Source organism: Emydura macquarii, unplaced genomic scaffold (genome assembly GCF_026122565.2).
Source record: "Emydura macquarii macquarii isolate MOO-44397 ecotype Brisbane River unplaced genomic scaffold, CSIRO-AGI_Emac_v2 contig_1253, whole genome shotgun sequence".
In the NCBI taxonomy this organism is placed as follows: Eukaryota; Metazoa; Chordata; order Testudines; family Chelidae; genus Emydura; species Emydura macquarii.
In genome coordinates this window covers 57,542,364-57,565,336 of record NW_027131390.1, presented here as the reverse complement: position 1 = coordinate 57,565,336, position 22,973 = coordinate 57,542,364, and the positions used below count along the sequence as shown (strand labels likewise).

Genomic DNA, 22,973 nt, shown 5'->3' with positions numbered 1-22,973 from the left:
CCCATCATAGCCTCAGCAAAAACAACACAGTAAAAACTAATGTGTGTTGTGGCATTGCTCTCAGGCAGTGGAGAATCTAGGATGATACAAGGGAATTATGGACCGGAGATCACTGGTGATTCAGATGTGATAAATTATAGGTGGTTGTGGCCAAGCTGGTTGCTGCAATATTCTGCTTGTTAGAATTTATAGCTCGCTTTCCAGCTGCCACTCACTTGATCTCTAGTCTCTTAAACTGGCTGGTCAGTGAATGAAACAGATGGAATTTTCCTCCCTCTTTGCATGTTCCAGTAAAATTAGAGGGACTTTGGAAAAAACAACAGCACCATAGCAACAACATTGAGAACCAACAACTTTCTTCCTTAACTGCTGCATTTACAGTTCGTCTCTCAGGAACGAAATACGGTTGTGGAATAGGTGGCTGTGGAGCCTGTACTGTGATGATCTCCACATATGAACCAATTTCCAAGAAGATAATGTATCCTTAAAATAAGAATTGGGGTGGAATTTTCTCAAGTGCCTCAGTGAGTGATTTTCAGTGGGTTTTAGACCCACAGAAGCATTTTGAAAATCTCACTGTTGGAAGCTATAACTTGTCGTTCATAGAAAACCATTGTTGATTGGGAGGATGGTTGTTTATTTGTTTTTTCTACTAGTTTAGATTTATATTCTTGGGTCATGGCAGATACTTGAAATCTTTTTGCTTCACCTTTAGCATGTTTTATCTTTATGGAAAACAGATCCACACAACAGCAATGGTCCCACAATTACAAGTGATGTGACTTTAAATCTCACTCAAGAAACTTGAAACCCTCCTGCTCAAGAAACACTTATTCATTTGGACAGTGGAAACCAGCTATTTCCTTGACTGGGATCTTTATCTTATGCAATTACCGCATCCCTTATAGCAGCTACTGGAAAGTTGGGATTCCTGTGTCCTTGCTTGGATTAGACTAGGATTTGTCACCCTATATAAGATTTAGTCAATTTTCACATAGTTCTTATTCAGCACTCACTGATTTCAGTGATGTATAAAGTAATGAACACATTAAATTAGATCTGCATGGTATAGGCCATAGCAGGCTTTGTAGTGGGTTGTACTTTTTGCCTCTCCCCATCCCTGGGACCTCTGCTCCTTTAGTAAAGTTGCACCTACCAGTATCAGGTCAGAGTATGGCTCTTGGGTTTTTGTAGTATAAATTGTATTACAAGTTAGTTAATAAAAAGTCCTTACAAGTGAGCCCTCTGTTTCCTTGTTTAGGCAGCTGTATAAAGCTAGTGTATGTTGAAAGTGCTGCTATGTATGTACTGAATTACATGCAATATTAAGGTAAGAGTGGAGACCATCACCATGCTGTCCAACTCCTGCATTTCTACACTAGACTGAGTGTAATCTCCATTTGTGTTTCATTCCTATTGGCCCTGCACCACATAGCAGTGCTATGTTATTTTAAATGCCGTGATTCTCCTTTACGTTCCCAAGGCATTATCCTGCTAACTCCTGTCTATTACCCATATGCTCGCTGCATGGCACTGCTGTCACCACTGTGGAAGGTGTTGGAAGTACAAAAACGAGGGTTCATCCAATTCAGGTGAGAACATGCTTCATAGTGCAAGATTTTGGGATTTTTCCTTTCCTATACTCTGGCCATATCTGCCATGAGGTTTTGGCCTTGTGATGAAATGTATTGATTCTTTGCACTAGACAGTGGCTCTAAGGAAACAGACTATGGGTCCTGGTGTCTCCTGGTCCCATCTTAGAGATGAACTCTCAGCTGATTCTCCGAACCAAATTCTGACCTGGGGAGGTGGTCCCATTACTAGCTTCTACTCTAGCACTGGAGATATCTCAGAAGATGAGAATCTGTTCTGAGAAGACCCCTGCAGTGGAAAGAATAAACCTGGAGCTGCAAAATGATATGCCAATGCTAGCAAGGGTTGTCCACAATGAGCAGATGCTGCTGATTATAATAATAAGAATAGTACTATGTAAAAAGCCAGATTGTCACTGGCCCATGTGTGGCTACATGGGAGGAAGCCTGGAGTAAATCAGGAGCTCCTGCTGTTGTGCTCCCATGTAGGGCTCAAGTGCAATTGCAGTCTCCACAGCACATGGACTGCTCCCTGCTAGCTCCATGTTGGAAACTAACTCTCCAGAAGGGGCTCGGGAAAGACAGAGAGCATCGCCCTCCTCCTTTCTCTGCACCAGCTGGCAGATTGGGACAGCTGCATGCTCCTAAGGGATGATTCCCTATCAGAACTAGGAAGATAGGGATTAGATTAGACAGTGGACCATGCACACTGTCTGTATTTTGGGGCACTCCCCTGAGTTAGTGCAACTCCACCTCCCCCAACTCAGGCCTGTGCCTTAAAGACACAATCTGACCCAAGTAGGTTTTAAAACCTTTTTAAATCACATCTCTATCTCATTCATAATCTTGTTTCCTTAGTGCCTAAATTATGGGAATGGTCCCTAGGTGCTCCTCACTCCTTCCAAAACCCTGATTTGTTAGGTATTCTGCGCTCTGTCCTTCATACTTGTAGAAACTTACACTAAGTGCTGACAGGTCTTCTCCATTATTCTGCTGTCTCTTACATCAGGAAACCACATTGACATTTGTGGGGTGCCTGTGGATAAATGAGATTCAATAGTGGCCCTTTCTTTTTCAAGAAGATGACTGCACTCAGTCTCTTACATATTAATGGTAATGCTGTGACATTTCAAATGCTGCAGCTCCTAACTTTAGCCCTGTAAGCAAGATGCATCTGTAGGTAGCTGTAAGGCAAATCAGTGAAGCAATATTTTGAAAACAGGGCCTGTTCTGTTCCAGGAAAGGCTGGCCAAATGCCATGGCTCTCAGTGTGGCTTCTGCACCCCTGGAATGGTGATGTCCATGTATGCTTTGCTGAGAAACCATCCTGAACCCTCCATGGAGCAGATAACTGCAGCTCTGGATGGTAGGTTTACTTTTACAAGTAGTAAACTTTAGGAGGTAAAATAAGAAGCCAAGTGTGGGTGTTTTTTACATGCCATACAAGATGCAAGGCATGGTGTGATGCAAAGACAGAGGATAATATTTTAGAAAGTCTGTGGGATTCCTAAACGCTATATCTGGTTATATCTCACTAAATCAATTCTGTACCATGACAGGGGCCTCAGGCACTGGTACACCTTGGCCCCTCCTGTTATCTGCATGTGGTACACAAAAGTTTAGTCTCTCGAGGGCTGTAATACTTTAGCCTAATCCAGGTTATTAGGTTGTGCACTGAGTTGACAGGGTGGGGTTTGGTGGCCTGTGATATGCCAGAGGTCAGACTAGATGATCTGGTGGTCCCTTCTGGCCTTAAACTCTATGACTCTATTTAAAATTTTTTCAAAAGCGTATTGATTTCATTGGGAGCAGAGTTAGGTCAATGCTGAGCACTTTGGAAAATCCCACCCCAATTGGACTGACTCGGACCTTGCGCCAGTTCTACACCAGTGTAACACCATTGAGTGACCCTGATTGACATGAGTGTAGTGGAGGATCAGGTCCTTCACTTGCAATGTGAATGGACTGCCTGCCAGCAATATGAAATCCCTGATTTCTCCCAGGTATGGATTTCTGTAGGGACTTATCATGCAGAAAAATAGCTCAGGCTGACATGACCAGATTTAACTTACAAAAATACTGAGTTTATTTCCTCATTGAGAAAGCCTTTGCACCATAAGTGACACTCATAATTAAAGCACCCTTTTTAATCCCAAACATCAACCAGCAAACCAGCTGCAAAAAACACCTATCCCAAGCAGATTTGTGACCCTGTAAAAGGAGAAGAGTCAGAGGCTCAATGAAGTCCCATGGGATTTCTCTATTGCTATTGATTTTACATGGAGGAAGCTCAGACTACAGTGATGGATGTCAGGATAGAAGTCTGAGATAGAGTTTGTTTGGATTTCATTGAAGAATATCCAGAGACATTAGTAGTAGTAGCTGTAGTATATATTCTTGAATAATTTACATAATTTTTACGGTGACATAAATTACACAAAATAAATCACCATTATTAGAGATGGGCCTGAGCCACAATTCTTAGATTTGGCTTTCAAACAGAACATCCCAGTGTTCAGAAGCATTTTACTCTTCTGTGCTTCTGGTTCAGCCCATTTGAGAATCAGGAGCCAGGTCTGGATTTGGATCCAAATTTCCCCGAGTGTAGATGTGTTCAGATATGAGGGTTTGCTTCATGGTCATTTCTAATGGTACTGATATTAATAATTATTCTTTTACTGTTCCTTTTGATTAATTATTTTATTTACATTTCAGGTAATTTGTGCCGTTGCACTGGATACAGACCGATAATAGACACTTACAAGTCTTTCGCTGGTGTAGGTAGAAGACAAACAGATCAATATTTTCAAAAGTGCCCACTAATTTTGAATGCTCAATTTCTGGAAGCCCAACTAAGGCCAGATTTTCAGAAGAACTCTGCTCCCATTTAGATGCAAAGAGAATGGGCCAGATTTGTAAAAAAACTGAGTCCACATTTGGTGCTCAGCTCTTTTGGAAATCTGGCCATTAGAGTCACAAAGCAGCTGGGTGCTGAGCACTTTGGAAAACCTGGCCCTTATTTAGGTGCCTAAATGAAAGCTGAGCTTATTTGAAAATCTGGCCCCAATTATATGTGCCGAGCCCTTGAAACTCTAGCTCTCTGCTCTTTTGGAAATGTGGCACCTTAGGAGACTCTAAGGGTCCCTTTGTAAGCGGTGCTAAGCACTTGTAGCTCCCACTGACTTGAGTTTTAGATGCTCAGGACCTCAAAAATTCAGGCCTCGACGCACCCAAAATAAATGGTCTCTTCTAAAGATGTAGATCATGAAGGTTATGATGTGCCTTGACAGTCTCTGCTACCCTCATTCTAGTCATAAATAAGGGCCTGATCATGCCAAGTCTTAAGTTTGAGTTTCACTTTAAGTTAAGTCTGTACTTAAGTCTTTGCAGAATTGTGACCCAAACTGTTTAGACATTGCCTTGCCTATGAAGTAGTGTCTCCCAGCCCCAGTCTTATGTGAGCACAGAAAAACTTGTCTCTCTCTCACCAACAGACATTGGGCCAATAAAAGATACTACCTCTCCCACCTTGTCTCACAGAAAAACAGTGACTGAGGCTATGTCTACACTGACGGCGGCAAAATCGCCACCGTCAGATCGACTTATCTGGATCGACTGAGCGGTAAGTGAAGACCCGTTCAGTCGATCCAGAAGTCGACGTTATTAATCCACCCCCACAAGTTGCATAGCGCTGCGTTGACAGGAACGCAGTTTCCGTCGGCACAGTGCAGTGAAGACGGCGCGCAGCAAAGAAGCACAGCAGTTGATGGGTGTTACGCAAGTTCTTTGCGTAACTCCCATCAACTGCTGCTGAATTGCGGAGGTAAGTGTAGACCAAGCCCCAGTGTGTTGAAACTGTGATTATTATTCAGTGCAAGTATAGACCATTAGGATATAGACAATCTGTGTGTGTTGTATGTGTTATATCATAGCCACTAAAAATATAATTATCCAGACTTGCTGTTGAGTCAGTGTCTTACATTTACTCTTCACTGATTGAAACATGCCATGTTTCTCATCTGTTACGAAAAGCTAGAGATCACCAGGCCAGCAGTGCTGACACTGAGTTGCAAGGAGTTATTATATCTGGGTTACAAAAAGGGGAAATCAACTGAACAATATTTTGATTTTCTGCTCTGCCACAGGTGACTTTGCAGATCTGTATTGTCACAGATTCTCCACATAGTCACAGATACACTGGCCATATCTCCGCCCCATCCTGGGCTCATCCCTCCTTGAGAACTCAGCTGTACATTGGCATACATGCTGACACAGAAAACTACTGAATGGCCTCTTCCTGGCTGGGAGACCATATCCAAGTCACAGAGCTGTGTCCCTTCCATTACCTTCAGGGCAGTCCATGGCCTTTCCACAGGCCATGGGATTTGGTCCAATTAGAGCTATAAACACAAATAAAAAGGATAAACTAGGAATCAGTCCAACTTTCTTGTAGCGTGACAACAATTTCAGCCACTTCCAACCCGTCCTCCTCCAGTGCACTCAATAATCCTTCGCACCAGCTTCTGCTCTGCTTCAGGGGCCTGATCCAGCCTCCACTGAAGTCAGCAATAGTTTTTCCATTGACTTCAAGGGGAGCTGGACTGGGCCCCCAAAAAAGAAACTAATGCCTGCAGTGCTTCAAAGGGGACACAGCAAGAATAGTCATCCCTGTCTCATGGGAGGCACCTGAACCAGTTTCAAGTGACTGGGCAAATCCACTTCAATGCAGGTAGAAATATATATATATATTTAAAAAGAAATCACATTTCACTGAAGTTGTATCTAGAGTATTTCAGAACAAGGTATTATTTCTTTAGGAACCAGCATGTTGTCAACTGAGAGGAACAGGGCAATGCTGCCTAGACAAAGAAGATGATGTGTGCTCATCTTCCGACCAGGGAAATCAGGTGAGTTATGGTCTTTTTTAATTACGTTGTGTTGCATAGTAAAGGTTTTTGCAGTGAATGAACATCTTTGAGCTGTTGTAGCTGGTACCACATTTTTATCCAGTGATATCTATAATGTATTGATGGGTAAAGAGTTCTATCCACTCTGTCTGTCTCTCTTAGGTATTTCTAAGTAACCTATGACCTGATATATAAGCTCCAAATGTAGGGCATGTTACACTGCAATTGGGAACCATGATTATAATGACAGCATGTGTAGACATGCCCAAGATAGCTTTGATCTGGCTAGATTAAAGCTCTGATATGTGTACATGGGCTGCAATCACACCTCCTGACTGCAGTGTAGATATACCCATAGATATATTCAAACCAAAGAATTTGAAAGGGTGTCTCTTCTGTCTTCTCTCCACTTCCCCATGATTTCATGTTTTGTTCTATGTGGAAGGAAATTGCTGTTTGGGGAAGTCTGTATCAAAGAGGAGAGTCTTAGCTTTTGAGTTGAGCACATGCAAGGTAGGGCTCCATTGGTAAGGAGATACACAGCCAAGGACAGTGCTTTGTCCCTTACGTCTGAGATTCTAAAGCTGTGAATCAGTGATCCCTGTGTAATGTGTATTTCAGTTTCAGTTTATGAAACAATTTGTGACTGTCAATGTATCCTCTGTGTGTGTTTATGATTGTAAGCTCTTCTGGGCAGGTACTGTCTCATTTTTGTGTCTTGAATAGTGACTAGCACATTGGAACTGCTTACTAAATAATGTGATATTATTTGATTCTTGCTTTGACTAGAAAAGGCATTGTACAAAACCAAAACCCCAGCTCAGTCCTTTAGTGTTTATTCTGGCAAAATTCCCATTAAATTTTAGTGGGGTTTTCTCTCAAGGCTTGTCTACACTGGGGGCTCTGCAGCAATCGATGCAGCGGGATAGATTGAGCAGGTTGTGTAGACCCGCTCAATCTATGGGAGATGGGCTGTCCAGTCGATGCCATTAGTCCACCTCCCCAAAAGGAGTAAAGCAGCGTCGATGGGAGGGCTTATCCTATCAACGCAGCACTGTGTAAATGCCATGGTACATCAACGTAAGTACGTCAACGGGAGATATGCAAGCTACATTATGTAGCTTGTGTATCTTCCATTGACCACCGGCAGCAGTGTAGACCAAGTCTCAGTAAGGACTGCAGGATCTGGCCATCTATTATCTATGTTACACCTCAGAGTGTAGATGACTGTATGTGGTTTCACATTAAATTTGCACTTGTGGCAACTGGAGTAACTGAAGAAATACAAAGATTATCCAAACCAAACTTTACAAAAATAAAATACTTCTATAAATTTACAGTCCTCAGTGATGTAGCAGGAGGAAAGGGGGAGCTTTAGGTTTTACAGTGAACAAATTTAGAGCTGTGGTGATTCTGTGTGTTGTTACTGGACCTTTAAGATCTGGAAATTGGCAGTCAGGGTTGAACCTGGGAATGCCAGTGAGCTGGTTACAGTTTATAACAGGACCCACTTATTCTCTTCTACCATTGAAGATACTTGAATTTCCATCATGATGTGGTTTTAATGAGGCTTTAATTCGAGAATAATGTTTGGAGAGACAGAGAAAAGTAACCAGTGCTAGGGACACAGTGCATCCAGAGCGTCATACCACTGTAAGAGCCTTCTTAAAATTTCACAGGATCCATATTCCCCACAGGAGTGTAGCTCTGAAGCACAGGGCTTTGCAGAGAAGGGATATCCCAAAGTGAGTAAAATAGAGCTGATTTTTATGGTGTCCTCTTCTAATTCAGTCCCTGCCAAACTTGGCACAGACAGAGAGTGGGTGCATTAAGAGGAGAAAAATTACTCAAAGAAATTATGAACCTATCATTTTCAAAACTGTTCAGGGTGAACCAAGTAAGGGAATGAAGCAACCAGTTAGGGGGAATACTGAACCTGCCCAAGCCAGCTCTATTCAGACCTGCCAAACGCAACCTAACCTTACAGGTTCCAACAGCAACACTGCATTGTGACTGCTGTGTTGCTGTGAATGCAAAGGTCATGGTATTGAGCCTTGCTGCCCACGAAGAATGTACTCCTGCTGTGCAAGTAATGATGATTCCTAGCTCTTTTCAACAGCAGAGCTCAAAGTGTGGCAAAATCTCTCATTTATTTAGCCGCATAGCACTTCCATCCTCACAGGTGTGTTAGTATACCATTTTTGCCAATAGGGAACTGACACACAGAGAAGCTAAGTGACTTGGCCAAGGTCACACAGGGAGTCTGTGGTAGACCAAAGCATTGAACCCTCATTTCCCATGTCCTAAACTAGTACCCAAACCACTGCAACATCCTAGGTAGTTTGGGTTTATAGAGAGCCACATCTGTCTGGGTTTGCCTACCCTGGATATGTAACCACTCTAGGAGATACAGATCTTCCACAAGGCCAAATTTCAGAGCCAGTACAGCCGATGGAGTGGTACCTGCTTTTGGTCTGTGACTGAGATGGATACAGACCAGTAGATTTAAGGTCAACGTTGCAGTGGAACTTTTTCCAGGAATTACAAATTTCTCTTCTCTAAAAACACAAGATATCCAATACATCTTGTCTCACCCAAAGGACTGCAGTTTTGTTTTTTGTCATCTTGGACATACCCATCAACCATTTATTTGACAGACATAGGCTGGGAGATTATATTAATTCTGCTGTGTCTGCATTTTTCCAGTGAGTCTAACACACCCACCACACCTGGCTCTGATGGCCTTCAGGGCATGCTACAAGGGCCAGTTGTTGTCTTGAGCCCTTTCAGAGAATAGGGCAGGTGCTGAAGGTGGGTATAGGAGCTGATGGCTGGGAGAATTCTTTCTGGCATTGGGTCAATTTGTAAATAGTTTTGTTTCATTATTTATTTATGAGAATAGACATATTTTTAAGAAATTAACTTTAAAATATACTTGAATTAATTAATGTGCTGGAACCTGTAGTAGTTACATAACTAAATGTCATGTAACCTAAGAGTCTCTGCTCTCTTCAGAAAAGTGCAACGTACTCTTGACACATACATTCTGTTTTTTTCTCCTTCAAGTAAATTTTAAAATGAAACTTTTTTTCTTTTCAGATGCGTTCTGATCTCTGTAATCCTGAAGAATTCCAGCCTATAGATCCAACCCAGGAGTTTATCTTTCCTCCTGAACTAACGGTAGGAAGTGTTATTCTTTCCTGATTTGTCTCTGTTTACATGCAAATGTTGTGAATGATGCAGCATTTGATTTTACAGCATGATAAAAGTCTGAAAAGGAAAAGATTGTTGAACTAAATTCCTCCTCAGTGGAAGGTGACTGAGTCACACCAAGGACAGAGGGTCATCCAGACCACTTCCCTGCCAGTATAGGAATGTACCTTGGAGTGAATTTTCTGTCCAGCTCACTTAGAAATGACAGTGAGCTCCACCACTTCCCTTAGGAGTTTATTCCACAGCCTAACAGAGCTCATGAGCTAGAGATTTTCCCTGGTATTCAGTCTAATTTATCTGTTCCCAGTGTCATCCCGTTATTTCAAGTCCCTCCTGAAAACTACTGCTTCAGGGAGTCACCAAGGAGTTCCAGATGGCCATGAGTCACAGAGTTCCTACATAGCCCTTTGTTACACTGTAAATTCTGGGGCAAAACTCGCCATACAACAATCTCATCCTATACACACAAATGTCTTTACTGAATCCAGTATGATTAACATCATTTTGGCTGCGTTTGAGCTGGAGGGAGCCAAATCATTATTAGAGAGCTGCTGAGAGGGACAGTAGGGAGAGGAGTCTGAACTCCAGGGCAGAGCTGTGGTGCAGATTCCCCAGCCTCTTGAAGCACCGCTTCTCCTAAGAGCTGAACTGTGAAGGATGGATTGGCAGAATGGAAGGGACTGGGACAGCTGGGCTGGGGATATGCGGTGGGGTTGGGTGTGTGGGCAGTGACCTGTTCTTTCCCTCCTCTCTTAGAGTTCCTGCTGGGTCCTAGTGATCACGGTTGTGGTTGGCTGGTTGGTTTTTCTCAACCAGTGGGGTGCTCCCTTACCTCCCACTTCTGGGTCATGAGCCACTTAGGCCTGGTCTGTTGCAGGTCTATGTTAAAGGCAGGAGGAGCAAGAGAACTTGTGGGAGATTATGAGGAGGGAGAAAGAAGAGAGGGATTTATTGGAGGGCCATGGAGGAGACTAAGAGCTATTGGAGGGTCTCAGAGGAATGGAAGAAAGCCACAAGGGAAGACGTTTAGGCCATGCTGAGAGTCAGAGAGAGAGGAGGAGGAAGTTGGGAGGGCAAAGGAGGAATGTCCACACCTAAATCAGGCCTTGTCTACACTAGAACCTATGCCAGCAAAACTTTTGTCACTCCAGGGTGTGAAAAACACCCCCTCCCCCGAGTGACATAAGTTTTGCCAGCATAAGCACTTGCATGGACAGTGCTATGTTGGTGGGAGAGGCTCTTCCACTGACAGAGATATCGCCACCCATTTAGGTAGTGTTATTATGTTGGCGGGAGAGCTCTCTCCCGTCGACATAACACAGCTACGCAAACACTCTTGCAGTGGCACACACCTGTACCAATACAGCTGTGCCGCAGTATGTTTTAAGTGTAGACTAGCCCTCAGTTTGAGCAGGCACAAAGCAGTTAGGATTGCCATAGTTCAGAGGAGGGGTGAAACTTCAGCTCAGTTTAGGTGGGTGGTGGCTATTATTTCAAATCCCAGAGGTTGATTGGTTGTTTAATTGCTTAAAATGTTCCCAGGCTCTGTCTGAATGCCAGAGTCACACAACTATTTCACATATACAAATACTCACTTTGGGCCTGCCAGATCTCAGCTCTGTTGTTTGATTTGTTTGAGCATTACAGAGGAGATTAACCATTATAAGGTTGGTTTGTTTTTTAAACTAGTTGATCCATAGTGCATAGCTCATTTGTTTTTTAATTGTTTCTTATTGCAAAGCATATATTAAGCAAGAGGCACCTGTGTGTGCTTAAAGTGGTATGATATGAGTCCAGGCTAGTCTACACTTAAAGCACTGCAGCTGCCCCGCTGCATCTGTGCCAGCGTAGCACTTCAGGGTAGACACTACCTTCTCCAATGGGAGGGATTCTCCTGTTGGCACAGGTAATCCACCTTTCCAAAAGGTTTTTCACACCTCTGAGCGATGTAGTTATGCCAGTCTAATTTTTCTTCTGCTCCCTGGCTTGCCTTAGAAAGGCATCTGCCTTAGAGTGCCACACCTAAAAAGAGACTATTTCATAGTCATCTTTCACAATTTGATTGAAGGGTCTTGTCAGCTGCCCACGGTTTGGCTCCTTGCTCAAAAAATCACTGGTGGGAGCGACTGTAGTTGAATTGCCATTCAGGATGGGATGTGTAAAGTATGTATATGACCTTTTAAAACATTAAAAGCCCTTAATCAGACAGAAATGCAAATCCTCATAAACTGCAGTAAGGAAATGAAATTAACTAAGGGCTTGTCTACGTGGTGGGATAATAGGCTGTATGGGGGTGTGATCTCAAAAGCGCACTAACGTGATGTGGATTAATGTAGTGCTTTAGAATTTATACCCCTCCATGTGGACAAGTCCCAACTGAGGCTATGTCTACACTGCCGTAGGAAGTCAACTTTGTTTAATTTGACTTTCAGCAGGCGATTTTTAGAAATCGCAGCAGAGTACACACTACGGTGTTTGCGCTGGTCTTTTGCGTTCACACTGACCAGCCTTAATTTGAATTAGAAAGCAGTGCAACGTGGGTAGCTATCCCACAGTGCAACTAGCCACGGTGGCTGTTGGGACGAGTGTCTTCGTCCCAGGATGCAAGGCTGCTTCTCCCCCTCCTCCAAACAAACAGGAAAAGTATTTTCGTGCCATATTTTTACTCCCCGCGATCGCCATTGCTGCAGAGACATGGATCCAGCTCAACTCTGCACTATAATTGTGAGCGTGACAAATACATCGCGGTTTATCATCGATTATTTTAGAAATAGAGCAAGAAGGCGAAGCAGAGACAACACCAATGCCACCGAGGCTGCTCTGCTACAAGCCATCGAGCAGAACAATTCCCGATTGCTACAGGCTGTAACTTGTCATCTGCAGTCCGTGGAGCGCAGGCTGTGGTTCAGGGAAACAAGCACAAACTGGTGGGACCGCATCGTTATGCAGCTGTGGGATGAAGATCAGCGGCTGCAAAACTTTCATATGCGAAAGGCAACTTTCCTTGAACTGTGCTCGGAGCTGGCACCATCCCTGAAGCATGTGAACACTCGCTTGAGATCAGCTATGATGGTGGAGAAGAGAGTCGCCATCGCTCTCTGGAAGCTGGCTCTTCCTTTGCATGTAGCGTTGTCAATTATAATGGTTGTGGAGGCCCTTGTTTATACCCGTACAACCACACGGACTTCAAATTATGCTCCATAGCACACCTGTTTAGTCCTACTGTCTCCAAGGGAGTTGCTCGGGTGTAACTGATTGGAAATTGGTAAACAATTCCATTGACATGCAAAAAGGACAAGAATCCAGCTCATTCTCTCTCAGCTGTGTTGACTCTTCAAGTTTTAACAGGAGTAAAAAGCAATACAAAATGATGATGATCAAACTCAGATCTGTCTCTGAATACAAACAGATCAGCTTAGTAAGACTGTGCCATTTTCACATGGTCACTTTTCAGAGCAGAATCTCATTGGAACTGAAACTGCCTCTTGGGAACCTTAAACCAATGAGAATTCACCTGATGAATATCTCTAGGATTCCCTTGTCTGTAACATGGGGATAATTAAACATACCATTGTAAAGCTCCATGGGAACCTCAAATTAAAGACACTATTTAAGCACAAGGCATTATTATTGGTTTTTATAAAGTGTTTTGTTCTTTGTTACACTGCTTTATAAATACCTTTGTTAACCATGGAGCACTTAACTTCTATCATTTTCCCTACAGAGAATGGCTGAGGAACAGCAAAAAAGAACTCTGGTTTTCCGTGGGGAAAGAACAACATGGATTTCTCCCACTAACCTCAGGGAACTTCTGGAGCTGAAGGCCATGTACTCCAAAGCACCGCTCGTTGTAGGGAACACCAGTGTGGGTATGGAGGGTCTGAGGGCCTCTTGCCATTGTTATTATCTAAATGAAATCAGTGGAAGTTGCAAGTGCTCAGCACCCCTGAAAATCAGGCCTTTGGTGCGTCACACTGGGCATCCAAAGATAGGCACCCAAAATTAGAGGTTTTGTGTGAATATTCAGGCCTGGGTAACTTACCTGAGTTCAGGTGGCAAATCAGGGACACAGCTCAGACAGACCCCTGATCTACTGATTCCATGGTCACAGGACCATGCCCCTCCCATTGACTTCAGTGAGATGGCTCGCATGGAGTAATGACCATTCACATAGGTAAGAGTCTGCAGGAGTAGGCTTTCAGTTAGAAAAAACACGACAAGGATGACAAAGGACAAGGTTCGTTTTGAAAGGACATGGGTAGGGACATCTATGCACCTGGCTGGTTCCTCAGTTTTATTGTTCCTGTGTTATAATTTGAGGGAGTAAAGTCAAGAGAGCAGCAGCAGTAGCAGAGAAGAGGTCAGGATGGGAAAGCTGATTGAATGAAGGGAGTCTTGAGGAGGGTTTGGGATACAGCATTTCCACTGTCAGTGTATAGGGCAGGGGGAGCATTTTATATGCAATACTGGGCTAGGTGTGTAGGGTCTGAACCCCTTCCATTCTAGGGGAAGTGGAGTGAGTGGGCAGAATGAGAGCACCCCTCATTAAAGGGAATTCTAGTGTGGTACTGAGCTGTTATCTGTGCATGTGTTTACACTGTGAGAGTGAAACTGAGTCCAAAAAGATTTAGACAGACTTTAATTTTCAGACCTGTGCTCATCTACATCAGAAACTACTGCATTTTTATTTATTAACATAGCACCCCTGAGGGTGACCATGGCCCTTCATAAAGAGCCAAAAAGAGCAAGTTCTTGGGAGCTCGCAGTGTAGTAGTCTAAAGGTCTGATCCAGTGCTCGTTTAAGTCAAAGGGGATCTTTCCATTGACTTCTGTGGGCATCAGTCAAGCCATAAATTAGCTGCATGGCAGGGCTGGACATGGAGGAGGAGGAGAAGAGTAAGCATATTGCTACATATATGCACACCCTGTTAGCTCCTTTTTAAAAATATATGAGGCAGAAGGTCAGTGATGGATGTCACAGGCATAGGAGGTGATGTGGGAATAGGCATAGACGCTGGTGGGAGAAGGAAACAGAAGAATTATGCAGCTCAGCTGAGCTGGTGGGGTGCAAGATGGAATCAGGGTGTTAATGGTGACTAGGGATGAGATGGACGCAGGGGAGCAATTCTGTGGGGTTCTAAAGCTAAGGTGAAGAATCTGAATGTGATATGGACGGAGAAAGGAAACCAGTGCAGGGAACTGAGGAGCTTTGCAGAGTAGTGGGAGATACTTTTGCTGGCAGCATATTGACTAGACCTGGGGGGTGAAGCATGGAAAGCAGGGAGCACAAAGGGAAGGAGCGAGAGGTGCATGGAATGGGAAAGGCAGCAGAATGGAAAGTTTGGGATATTGGACAGGAAGAACCAGCAGGATTTTACAACTGCGTGGATATAAGAAGAATGCAGAGAAAGGAGTCAAATGTGGCACTAAGGTCATGAACCCTGGTGGCAGGAAGGATGGGGGGTGTTTAATTCTTTAAATACATCCTGGAAATCTAACACAGCTGATTTCTTCTGTTTTCTCAGTCTCATTATAATTCTCTGTCCTCAGGACTTGATATGAAACTTGAGGGTGTTCATCATCCAGTTATCATCCATCCCACAAGGATTCCAGATCTGCATGTTGTGAGTAACACAAACAATGGTAAGTCCCTGATTTGCCTAAAAATCCTCTTGAGTTATGTATCATTAGATACCATAAGTGATTAGCATCCTTGATTCACATGTATGTGGAACATTTTTTTCTCCAGTAGCACTCAGTACACTAAGACCATTGCCCAAGCTCTCAGTCTATCTGCCATATGGAGAGTACAGCATGGTGAGGGGCAAATTCGGAGATTCTGCTGCTATAAATGTCTTTGTTCAAACCACCTTTTACTCATTTTTCTGCAGGAGGGAGGGTGGGAGCATGTGGGAGGATCATGGATCTGATTTCCTTTGTTCGGTTGAGATAAATCATAAGGCTCTTTGTCATAGTCATTAGTCTGGCATATTTGCCATCTATAACATGGAGATGCTCATGCGTAGATCTTTGATCCAACATGCAAAAGATTTCCTTTGGAGCCACTGAGTCAGGTTCTCAGCTGGTTCAAACTGGCATAGTTCCATGGAACTCAATGGAGTTATGCTGATTTACACCAGCTGAGGATTTGGCCCATTATGTAACATCTCAATATGGAACAGGGAATTGACTCTGCAGCAAAAGTATGTGATGTACCCCAGTTTTTCCTGAGGCACTAGACAAAGCTGTTCATAAAAAACAGACAAACTGGGATTTTACCGCAGATTGTTTCCCTGTTTGTGTTTCGCTTAGCTCTTGAATTGACATTGAAATAGATAGATGACTTGAATTATAAGTATTTATAAATCACTGCATCACACACATCCACACAATTGTCCATTTAACTGTAATCCTTGATAAAAGGTGTCATTAGAGGATGTCCTTAATGAAAGGAGAGCTCTTTATAACCACTGTATGATTCCCAAATGTTCTACAACAGTGTTTCTCAATGACCAGTCCATGGACCGGCACCAGTCCCTGAGATCTCCCTGACACAATATAGGAAGCTGGTCCCTGGTATCAAAAAGGTTGAGAAACACTGCTCTACAAATCTCTCCTGACACAAGGCCTGATCCAACGTCCATTGAAACCAATGGCATTGTTTCCACTGGCTGAAATGAGTTTTCGATCAGACGCATGGGGCCAAATTCTGGAGTCTATCAACAGTTTTTACTTCATCCTTAATCTTGCTCAGTGAGACTTCTATTAGCCTCATGGGAACTTGCCTGAATAAAGATCTCAGTGTCTGGCCCAAAGAAAATTACCCTGTAAGTTTGAGTCTGTGTGAAATATACCTAATGAAAGCTGACTACAGAAGCAATGTTTCCATGGTCAAGTTATACAGTTGTGATAATTTCAAATGCGATGCTCCTATTTAACTGTTTAAAATCATTGGGTTTCAGGACTATTGATAGGTGCTGCCTGCTCTCTGGCCCTACTCAGAGACATCCTGATCAGAGCAGTCTCAGAGCTTCCTGAGGAGAAGACAAAGATTTTCCGTGCTCTCTTGCAACAGCTGAAAACCCTAGCTGGAGAACAGATCAGGAGTTTGGCTGTATGTTTTCAATGATTAAACAGGCCAGCACTGAATGTACATATCTATGATCTTCGCTTACAAATCTGTAAAGCTTATTTAGAGGAGAGCTGGCTGGCTCTGGGGCTTGATCAGGCATCTCAGACCCTTCCCATCTAGGTCACCAGTTCAAATCCCATCCATGCTGGCAATGACCAAAGGACATTATCATTTGATAGCTTATGTGAAATAAATTGGGGCTTTCAGTTGTTACCAGTGGACAGGTCTCAACATCGCTGTAACCAGCATTGCAATTGACTTTCTTATTGGCGAAGAAGCCAAGGACTGAATATGTATGAACTATGAAGTGATCTTTGTCCTTCCAGAATGGGGTTTAGCTACATAGCCACCCAGGACCTTTCACGTGACTGGCACCTCTGACCCCACCTTCCCATTTTTCTTTAAAACTCAGTTGCCCAAGTTCTTTTGTGGCCCCTCTCCTCTGTCTGAAAGAGTGGCCATTTCTCTTTTTTGGGGCAGGGTATCTACCCAGGATTGTGTTGGTGTCTTTCAGCAGGGTTAAATAGGTCAGGACCTTCCATGAACTGTACATTAAAATAAGAGGGAAATGATCATTTAGAAAACTTTGACTATGAAACTTCAATTTTGTTTGAACAATAAATTATTTAAATTCTTAACATCCCTAAAAATGGGATCATGTTTTAGATCAATACTGCTAATTATGGAAAAGACAACAATTAAAATAGCCTCTTTGTTTGTTTGTTAAAGTCTTTAGGGGGACACATTGTAAGTAGAGGTTCAACTTGGGATCTGAACCCTGTCCTAGCTGTTGGAAATTCTGTCCTCAATCTGGCATCAAAAGGTAAGACTCAGCATCCCTCTGTTAGGTGTCTGTGCCAGACCTGCAGAGCACCACTGTAGCGCACATATATCAGTACAAGTGATGAGTGTTGCCTGATAAAATCTTGTTTCTGCCACTTTGGCAGACACAGGACAAAATTATTCTGGTGCTTTCCTGTGACTGTCACTGGAAAAAAGTGTTAGTAACACAGGCTGCTACGCTACTTCCTGCTGCAAGATGCAGAAGGGAACAAAACTGGCAGTGCCACGAAAGTGAGGTGGAGGGGCATGGAAAAGAAAGGTGTCTGTGTGGTATCAGCGCCTCCCCACATCTCTGCCAGCAACTCCTCTGCAAAGGCCGGACTGGCCAGCTTTATCCAACAGTTTCTTACACCCTCCCATTGGTTGATTTTGCTGCTAATGTTTCACCCAGCCTAAGAAAACATATGCCTCATTTTCATATGTTCTGAGCACTCACCACTCCTCCCGATGTCACTGAGATTGTGTGGGGAAGGGGAGTCAGCACCTCTGAAGATCAAGTCCAAAGTATTTCATGCTGGCACCTAAAATCAATGGCCACTTTGAAAATGTTGGCCTTAATGAATAGCAACTTTGAACCAAAGATGTTCCAGGATAATTTTCTGCTCCTCCTGAAGTCAGATAATTTCTGCCTTTAAAGCTTACAGTGCTTTAGTTGTTTAATGTCCTAAATGTTGTTCTTTAAAGCTTTTGAGTAAAAAGAGAATAGAGAACTACTTAATCAGCTTACTGATTCTTCTGCCTACTACTGGCAGTAAGATCAACAGTATTCAACTTCATGCATACACCAGAGTGTTGTTAGCATTTATTATTTGTGTAGCACCAAAGCACATGGTACTTAACATGGTACTTAACAGGGACAGCAAAGACAAGGATCCCTACCATGGAGAGTTTACAATCTAAGGCCAGATCCTGCCAATGTGCTGACCACATGCCCTTGGCTTCAGTGGAAGTGGAGAACTTTAGTTCAGACAGGGGCATGCCATCTATGTCTGCAACACATGCATTGCATGCCCCAGAAGAAAACTGGCAGCCCGCAATCCAATTCCATCCAGCCCCTGGTCCAAACAAGCATGGAGGATGTTGTTTTGTTCTACAAAATAGTGTCCTCTGGACAGCATGACCTCACATGCACCCCCAGGAGGACACCATTTTGTGGAAAGTCAGGCATGGATGTGCATAATTGAATACACAAGGCATGTGCGGCAGGGAGGAACCAAGGTAAGCAGCAATCAGTCAGTGGTGGTCACTGCCCAAGTTCCATTAAACTTATATACAGGAGAAAATAGTAATTCATTGAGCACTCTATAAAGAAATTATATGCACACTAACATTGCCATTTTAAACAAAGCCCTTAGATAATTACATAGATAATTAATTTATTTGAAATGTTACTGTTTTCTAAGAACAAGAAATCTATTTAATTATTTAAGGAATTTAAAAGCAAGAAGGTCCCCCCTACTGTTTTCACTTCCTTAGCACTCCTGAATCTTTTCCTGTTTTGAAGTATATCCTTGAAAATTACCTTTTTATAAATGCTTCTCTTTCATATGTTCTTCTGTTTGATACCATATACTATCTCACCAGCCACTTCTTTGCAAAACAATATTTCTTTGCATAAAGCTTCAATACAAGTCATTGTACAAAGCTCAATTTGGAATCATGAAAGTCTCATTAATTGCAAAATAAAAGTGCAGAGAAATAAGAGACTATCAAATATGCCTGGCAGTTGTTCACAGTGATCACTGTTACCTACGTTTTCCTCACCAGTGCTGTCCTACAGATGAGACCAAGCCAGAGACAACTCCCATAGAAAATGCAGAATGGAATACGCAAGGCATGCAAATGTACAGTTGAACAATCTGCGATAGACCAGAGCTAGCAAAAGTATTTGGTTTATTAATAGCTGTGTGTACGTTTTTAGAAAGTAATTATTTTTATCTGTCATCTAAAAAGTTGTTGCATATCTTGCTAAAAATGTCACTGCATGACACTGAGTTTAAAGCTGGTGAAATCATTCACTGTGAAGCATTTGTAACAGATTTGAGAGCCCTTTTTTCTGATTGTGGCTCTGTATTTGAATACTCATGGGAGAATTTTTGCAGGATAAGTGTCAATCCTAGATACCTAAATACTAGAGTTTGGATGTAGGATGTATTTTCTAATATGCTTTTCTTTCACAAATTAGATATTATTTGCATCTACAAAGTGCAGACTTTTTCCTTTCTCACTCCACGTTCTCTAACCAACTACACATCTCTCCAACAGATGGAGCACGACAGATTCCTTTAAACGATCAGTTTCTTGCAGCATATGAAAACTCAGATCTTAAACCAAAAGAGGTCATAGTTTCAGTTCTCATCCCATACTCTGAGAAGGTAAGGGCTCTGAGGTATTTTCTGGACTGCTTTTAATAGGGTGTGCTGTACATTATGTTATGCGTAACATTGGTACCACATCCCCCAAATGAAAGACAAAATTCTGCCCCCTCACACCTGTTGATTAGTACCTTACTCTCTGTAAGTCCTGTTCATTTCATTGATTTCAATGTGACAGCTCTCAGAGTAAGGTACTAATCAGGGTGAGTGAAGGTGGCACAATCTGTCCCTAATGAGTTAGGGGAAGGGAAATTGTGGTATCAGCACCTGTAGTGTTATCAGATGTCCCTCTAGTGGATATGGAAAAAACTGCAGACAAAATAGTAAAAACCCAAATAAAAGTGAGAGTACTGAGATTCAAACAGACAAGGAAATGGCCAATGGAATCTCTGCCAGTGCTGACATTGTAGGATCTGCCCAGGCTTAAAAGGGAAAGCAAAGAGATCCCTGTCACCCTGTCTGGCGTGCCTCACAACTGTGCGTGCCTGCGTCAGGGCAGACTGTCAAGAACACTGCAAATTGGTGGTGTGTTCTATCATTAGATTTCACCACACCAGTAACAAATGTGAACTCCTGGATCACTATAACCATCTTACCATGGAGTCACTGAAGACTCTCCAGTCTATCTTGCCACCCAGACAAACTGGAGAATCACACCACATTCAGGTTGCTTTCAGTCCCAAGAGACCAGTCACTTACACCAGATCAGCTGGTACCCTAGATCTTACACCAAAGACAATGCCTGTAGCCAATCCTGTAATAAACTATTTAAAGGATTATTAACTAGGAAAAAGAAATGAGAGTTATTTACAGGTTAAAGAAAGCAAATATATACACACAAATTGTTACCATCTAAATCCTGAGAGTGACAGAGTTGTAAATAATGATCTGTCAATTCAAAGTGACTGTCAGAGTGGACCCAGGGAGCAGACCCTGGGGATTTCTCACTTCAATTTGGTGTTTGTAGCCCTGTCAGAGTTCAAACAGCCAACAAGATCGAAAATTTTCCTGTGACTTCGTTTTATTTCCTTCATTCAGCTTCCAAGTCCACAGGATGAGCTTCTTTGCACAAAGCATTTCCCAGGTGTGGTAGGGCCATTAACCAATCCCTTTGTATTGTGATGTTCCTTGATGGCCCGTTTGATATTGATAGTCCTTCTGGATGGGTTGGGGGGATAATTCCCCATGCCTAGATTCACAAGTTCAGAGTAAACATTTTCAAAGCTATAAAGCAAACTTACATATTTCTTATAGCATGGAATACAGGCATTACAAGTGAGATAAATGCATACAGCAATTTACATGCATTTCATTGAGGCTAAACACTAAATACATTCTTATAAGAATAATACCTAATCTGAGCAAAACTAACATACCGGGGAATCGGCCTGGTCTCCAACTATGTGTTTGTTAGTTCTTAGCTAATGCCTGCAGCCTGGTCAAGAGCTGGCACCTGGTTTGCCAGTGTTACAGCTCCATCTACCCCAAAATAGCTGTCTTTTGAAGTGTGGTGCAGTGAGCATGTCAGCACTGTGGTGATGAGTGTAGTATAAGTATTCAGTTAAAGGCTGGCTGGCCCTGGCAGATTTCCTGTGAAAAAGCCCCAGATTCTATAAACTCAGTATCTGCACTATACACTGAATCTGGTAACAGCACTTCCGCTGTTCAGAAATACTGAATTCCGGCAATGATTATGGTTGAAGATTAATGAGCTGGAGGAGAATTTGGAAGGGGAATATAAAACAGGTCCTTCAAAAGAGGGGAAGGGAAGGGAAAAAAGCAAAATTGTAGTTACTCCCTGGAAGTTATATCATGGAAATCACAGAAACACAGAAAAAGGCATTCCAACCTGAGAACAGAAGGGAACGGAGACATTGGAGATAGGGAACAAGAAGGCAGTAACATTGCTGGCTGACTGAAACTATCACACCTGACAGCTAAAGCAAATAGTCAATAATACTGATAGCATGTGGAACTTCATCAGCCCCACCACAGAAAATGAATCCGTGGCCATGGAGACCTGACTTGGCCACACTTTCTCATGGAGGATAGGATCCTACTTCTTGAACAGTTCCATTGAAATCAGTGGGCCACTCACCAAATAAGGTGCTACTCAGTGTGAACAGGGTATCAGAATATTTGCAAGAAAGCAAAGAAAGCAAGGGGGTGCTGGTATGTGGGTGGAGGCACAGATGCTGTTTTTGTAGCTCATATTCTAACTCTTCTTTATATCCATTGTCTGTTGTTGTTTTCTCCATTTCTGGCAGCTTGGGGTGAATATTGCCTAGGTGATATGTGTGGGTGTGAATCATGCTGAGAAAATCTTCCAACTGTAAAAGGCCTCACCTCTAGCCATGGAATCCTGAGACTCAAATTTCATGTGGGCACCAGAAACTGAGAGATGGGTCTGCTATGGATTTAAATCTTGGATCAAACAGCCCAAAGTTCCAGGATTGTTCAGATCTAGAAGCTTGGCCAGGGCCTATCTCTGATCTGGAAGGGGCATATTTAAAGCCTATGCTTCAGGAGGTGTTTCTGTAACTCGATGGGGATCCACAGAGAACATGAGTTGTTACAGCCCCCAGCTGCAGAGATTTGGGTCATGAGCTCCATGATTTTTAGCTCTGGGGGCCCCCAGCTGAATCCCCAGTATGTGGACCAGCCAAGAAGGCGGCCATCCCAAGCTACTATGTTATTTTAGAGCAAGTGGAGTTGGCTTCCAAACACATTAGAATTGGGCTTCTGAACAATTCAAAATTGGCTGTGGCCAGCAGCTCCCTCTTTAATCCTGGCTCTGTGGCATGAAGTATCAAAATCTTGTTGTTAAAAAACCATTCCGCAAAATCAGGTTCTGAGGCACAGCATTGCCATCTGGTTCTGTGCTGGAAGCAAACTTCAGTAACAATAATGC

At 42.9% G+C, this 22,973-nt stretch overlaps 1 protein-coding gene across 1 annotated transcript in view; it reads left to right on the top strand.

Annotated features, from left to right (window-relative positions):
- The window catches only part of LOC137154103 (aldehyde oxidase 2-like), a 72,596-nt gene that overhangs the window by 6,465 nt on the left and 43,158 nt on the right, over positions 1 to 22,973 (top strand). The window contains exons 3-13 of the mRNA XM_067549830.1: positions 382 to 478; positions 1,484 to 1,592; positions 2,832 to 2,958; positions 4,308 to 4,369; positions 6,410 to 6,499; positions 9,599 to 9,679; positions 13,437 to 13,581; positions 15,263 to 15,355; positions 16,675 to 16,826; positions 17,574 to 17,667; positions 19,953 to 20,062. Of these exons, the coding sequence (XP_067405931.1) occupies positions 382 to 478; positions 1,484 to 1,592; positions 2,832 to 2,958; positions 4,308 to 4,369; positions 6,410 to 6,499; positions 9,599 to 9,679; positions 13,437 to 13,581; positions 15,263 to 15,355; positions 16,675 to 16,826; positions 17,574 to 17,667; positions 19,953 to 20,062 (1,160 nt within the window). The remainder of the gene's footprint in view (positions 1 to 381; positions 479 to 1,483; positions 1,593 to 2,831; positions 2,959 to 4,307; positions 4,370 to 6,409; positions 6,500 to 9,598; positions 9,680 to 13,436; positions 13,582 to 15,262; positions 15,356 to 16,674; positions 16,827 to 17,573; positions 17,668 to 19,952; positions 20,063 to 22,973) is intronic.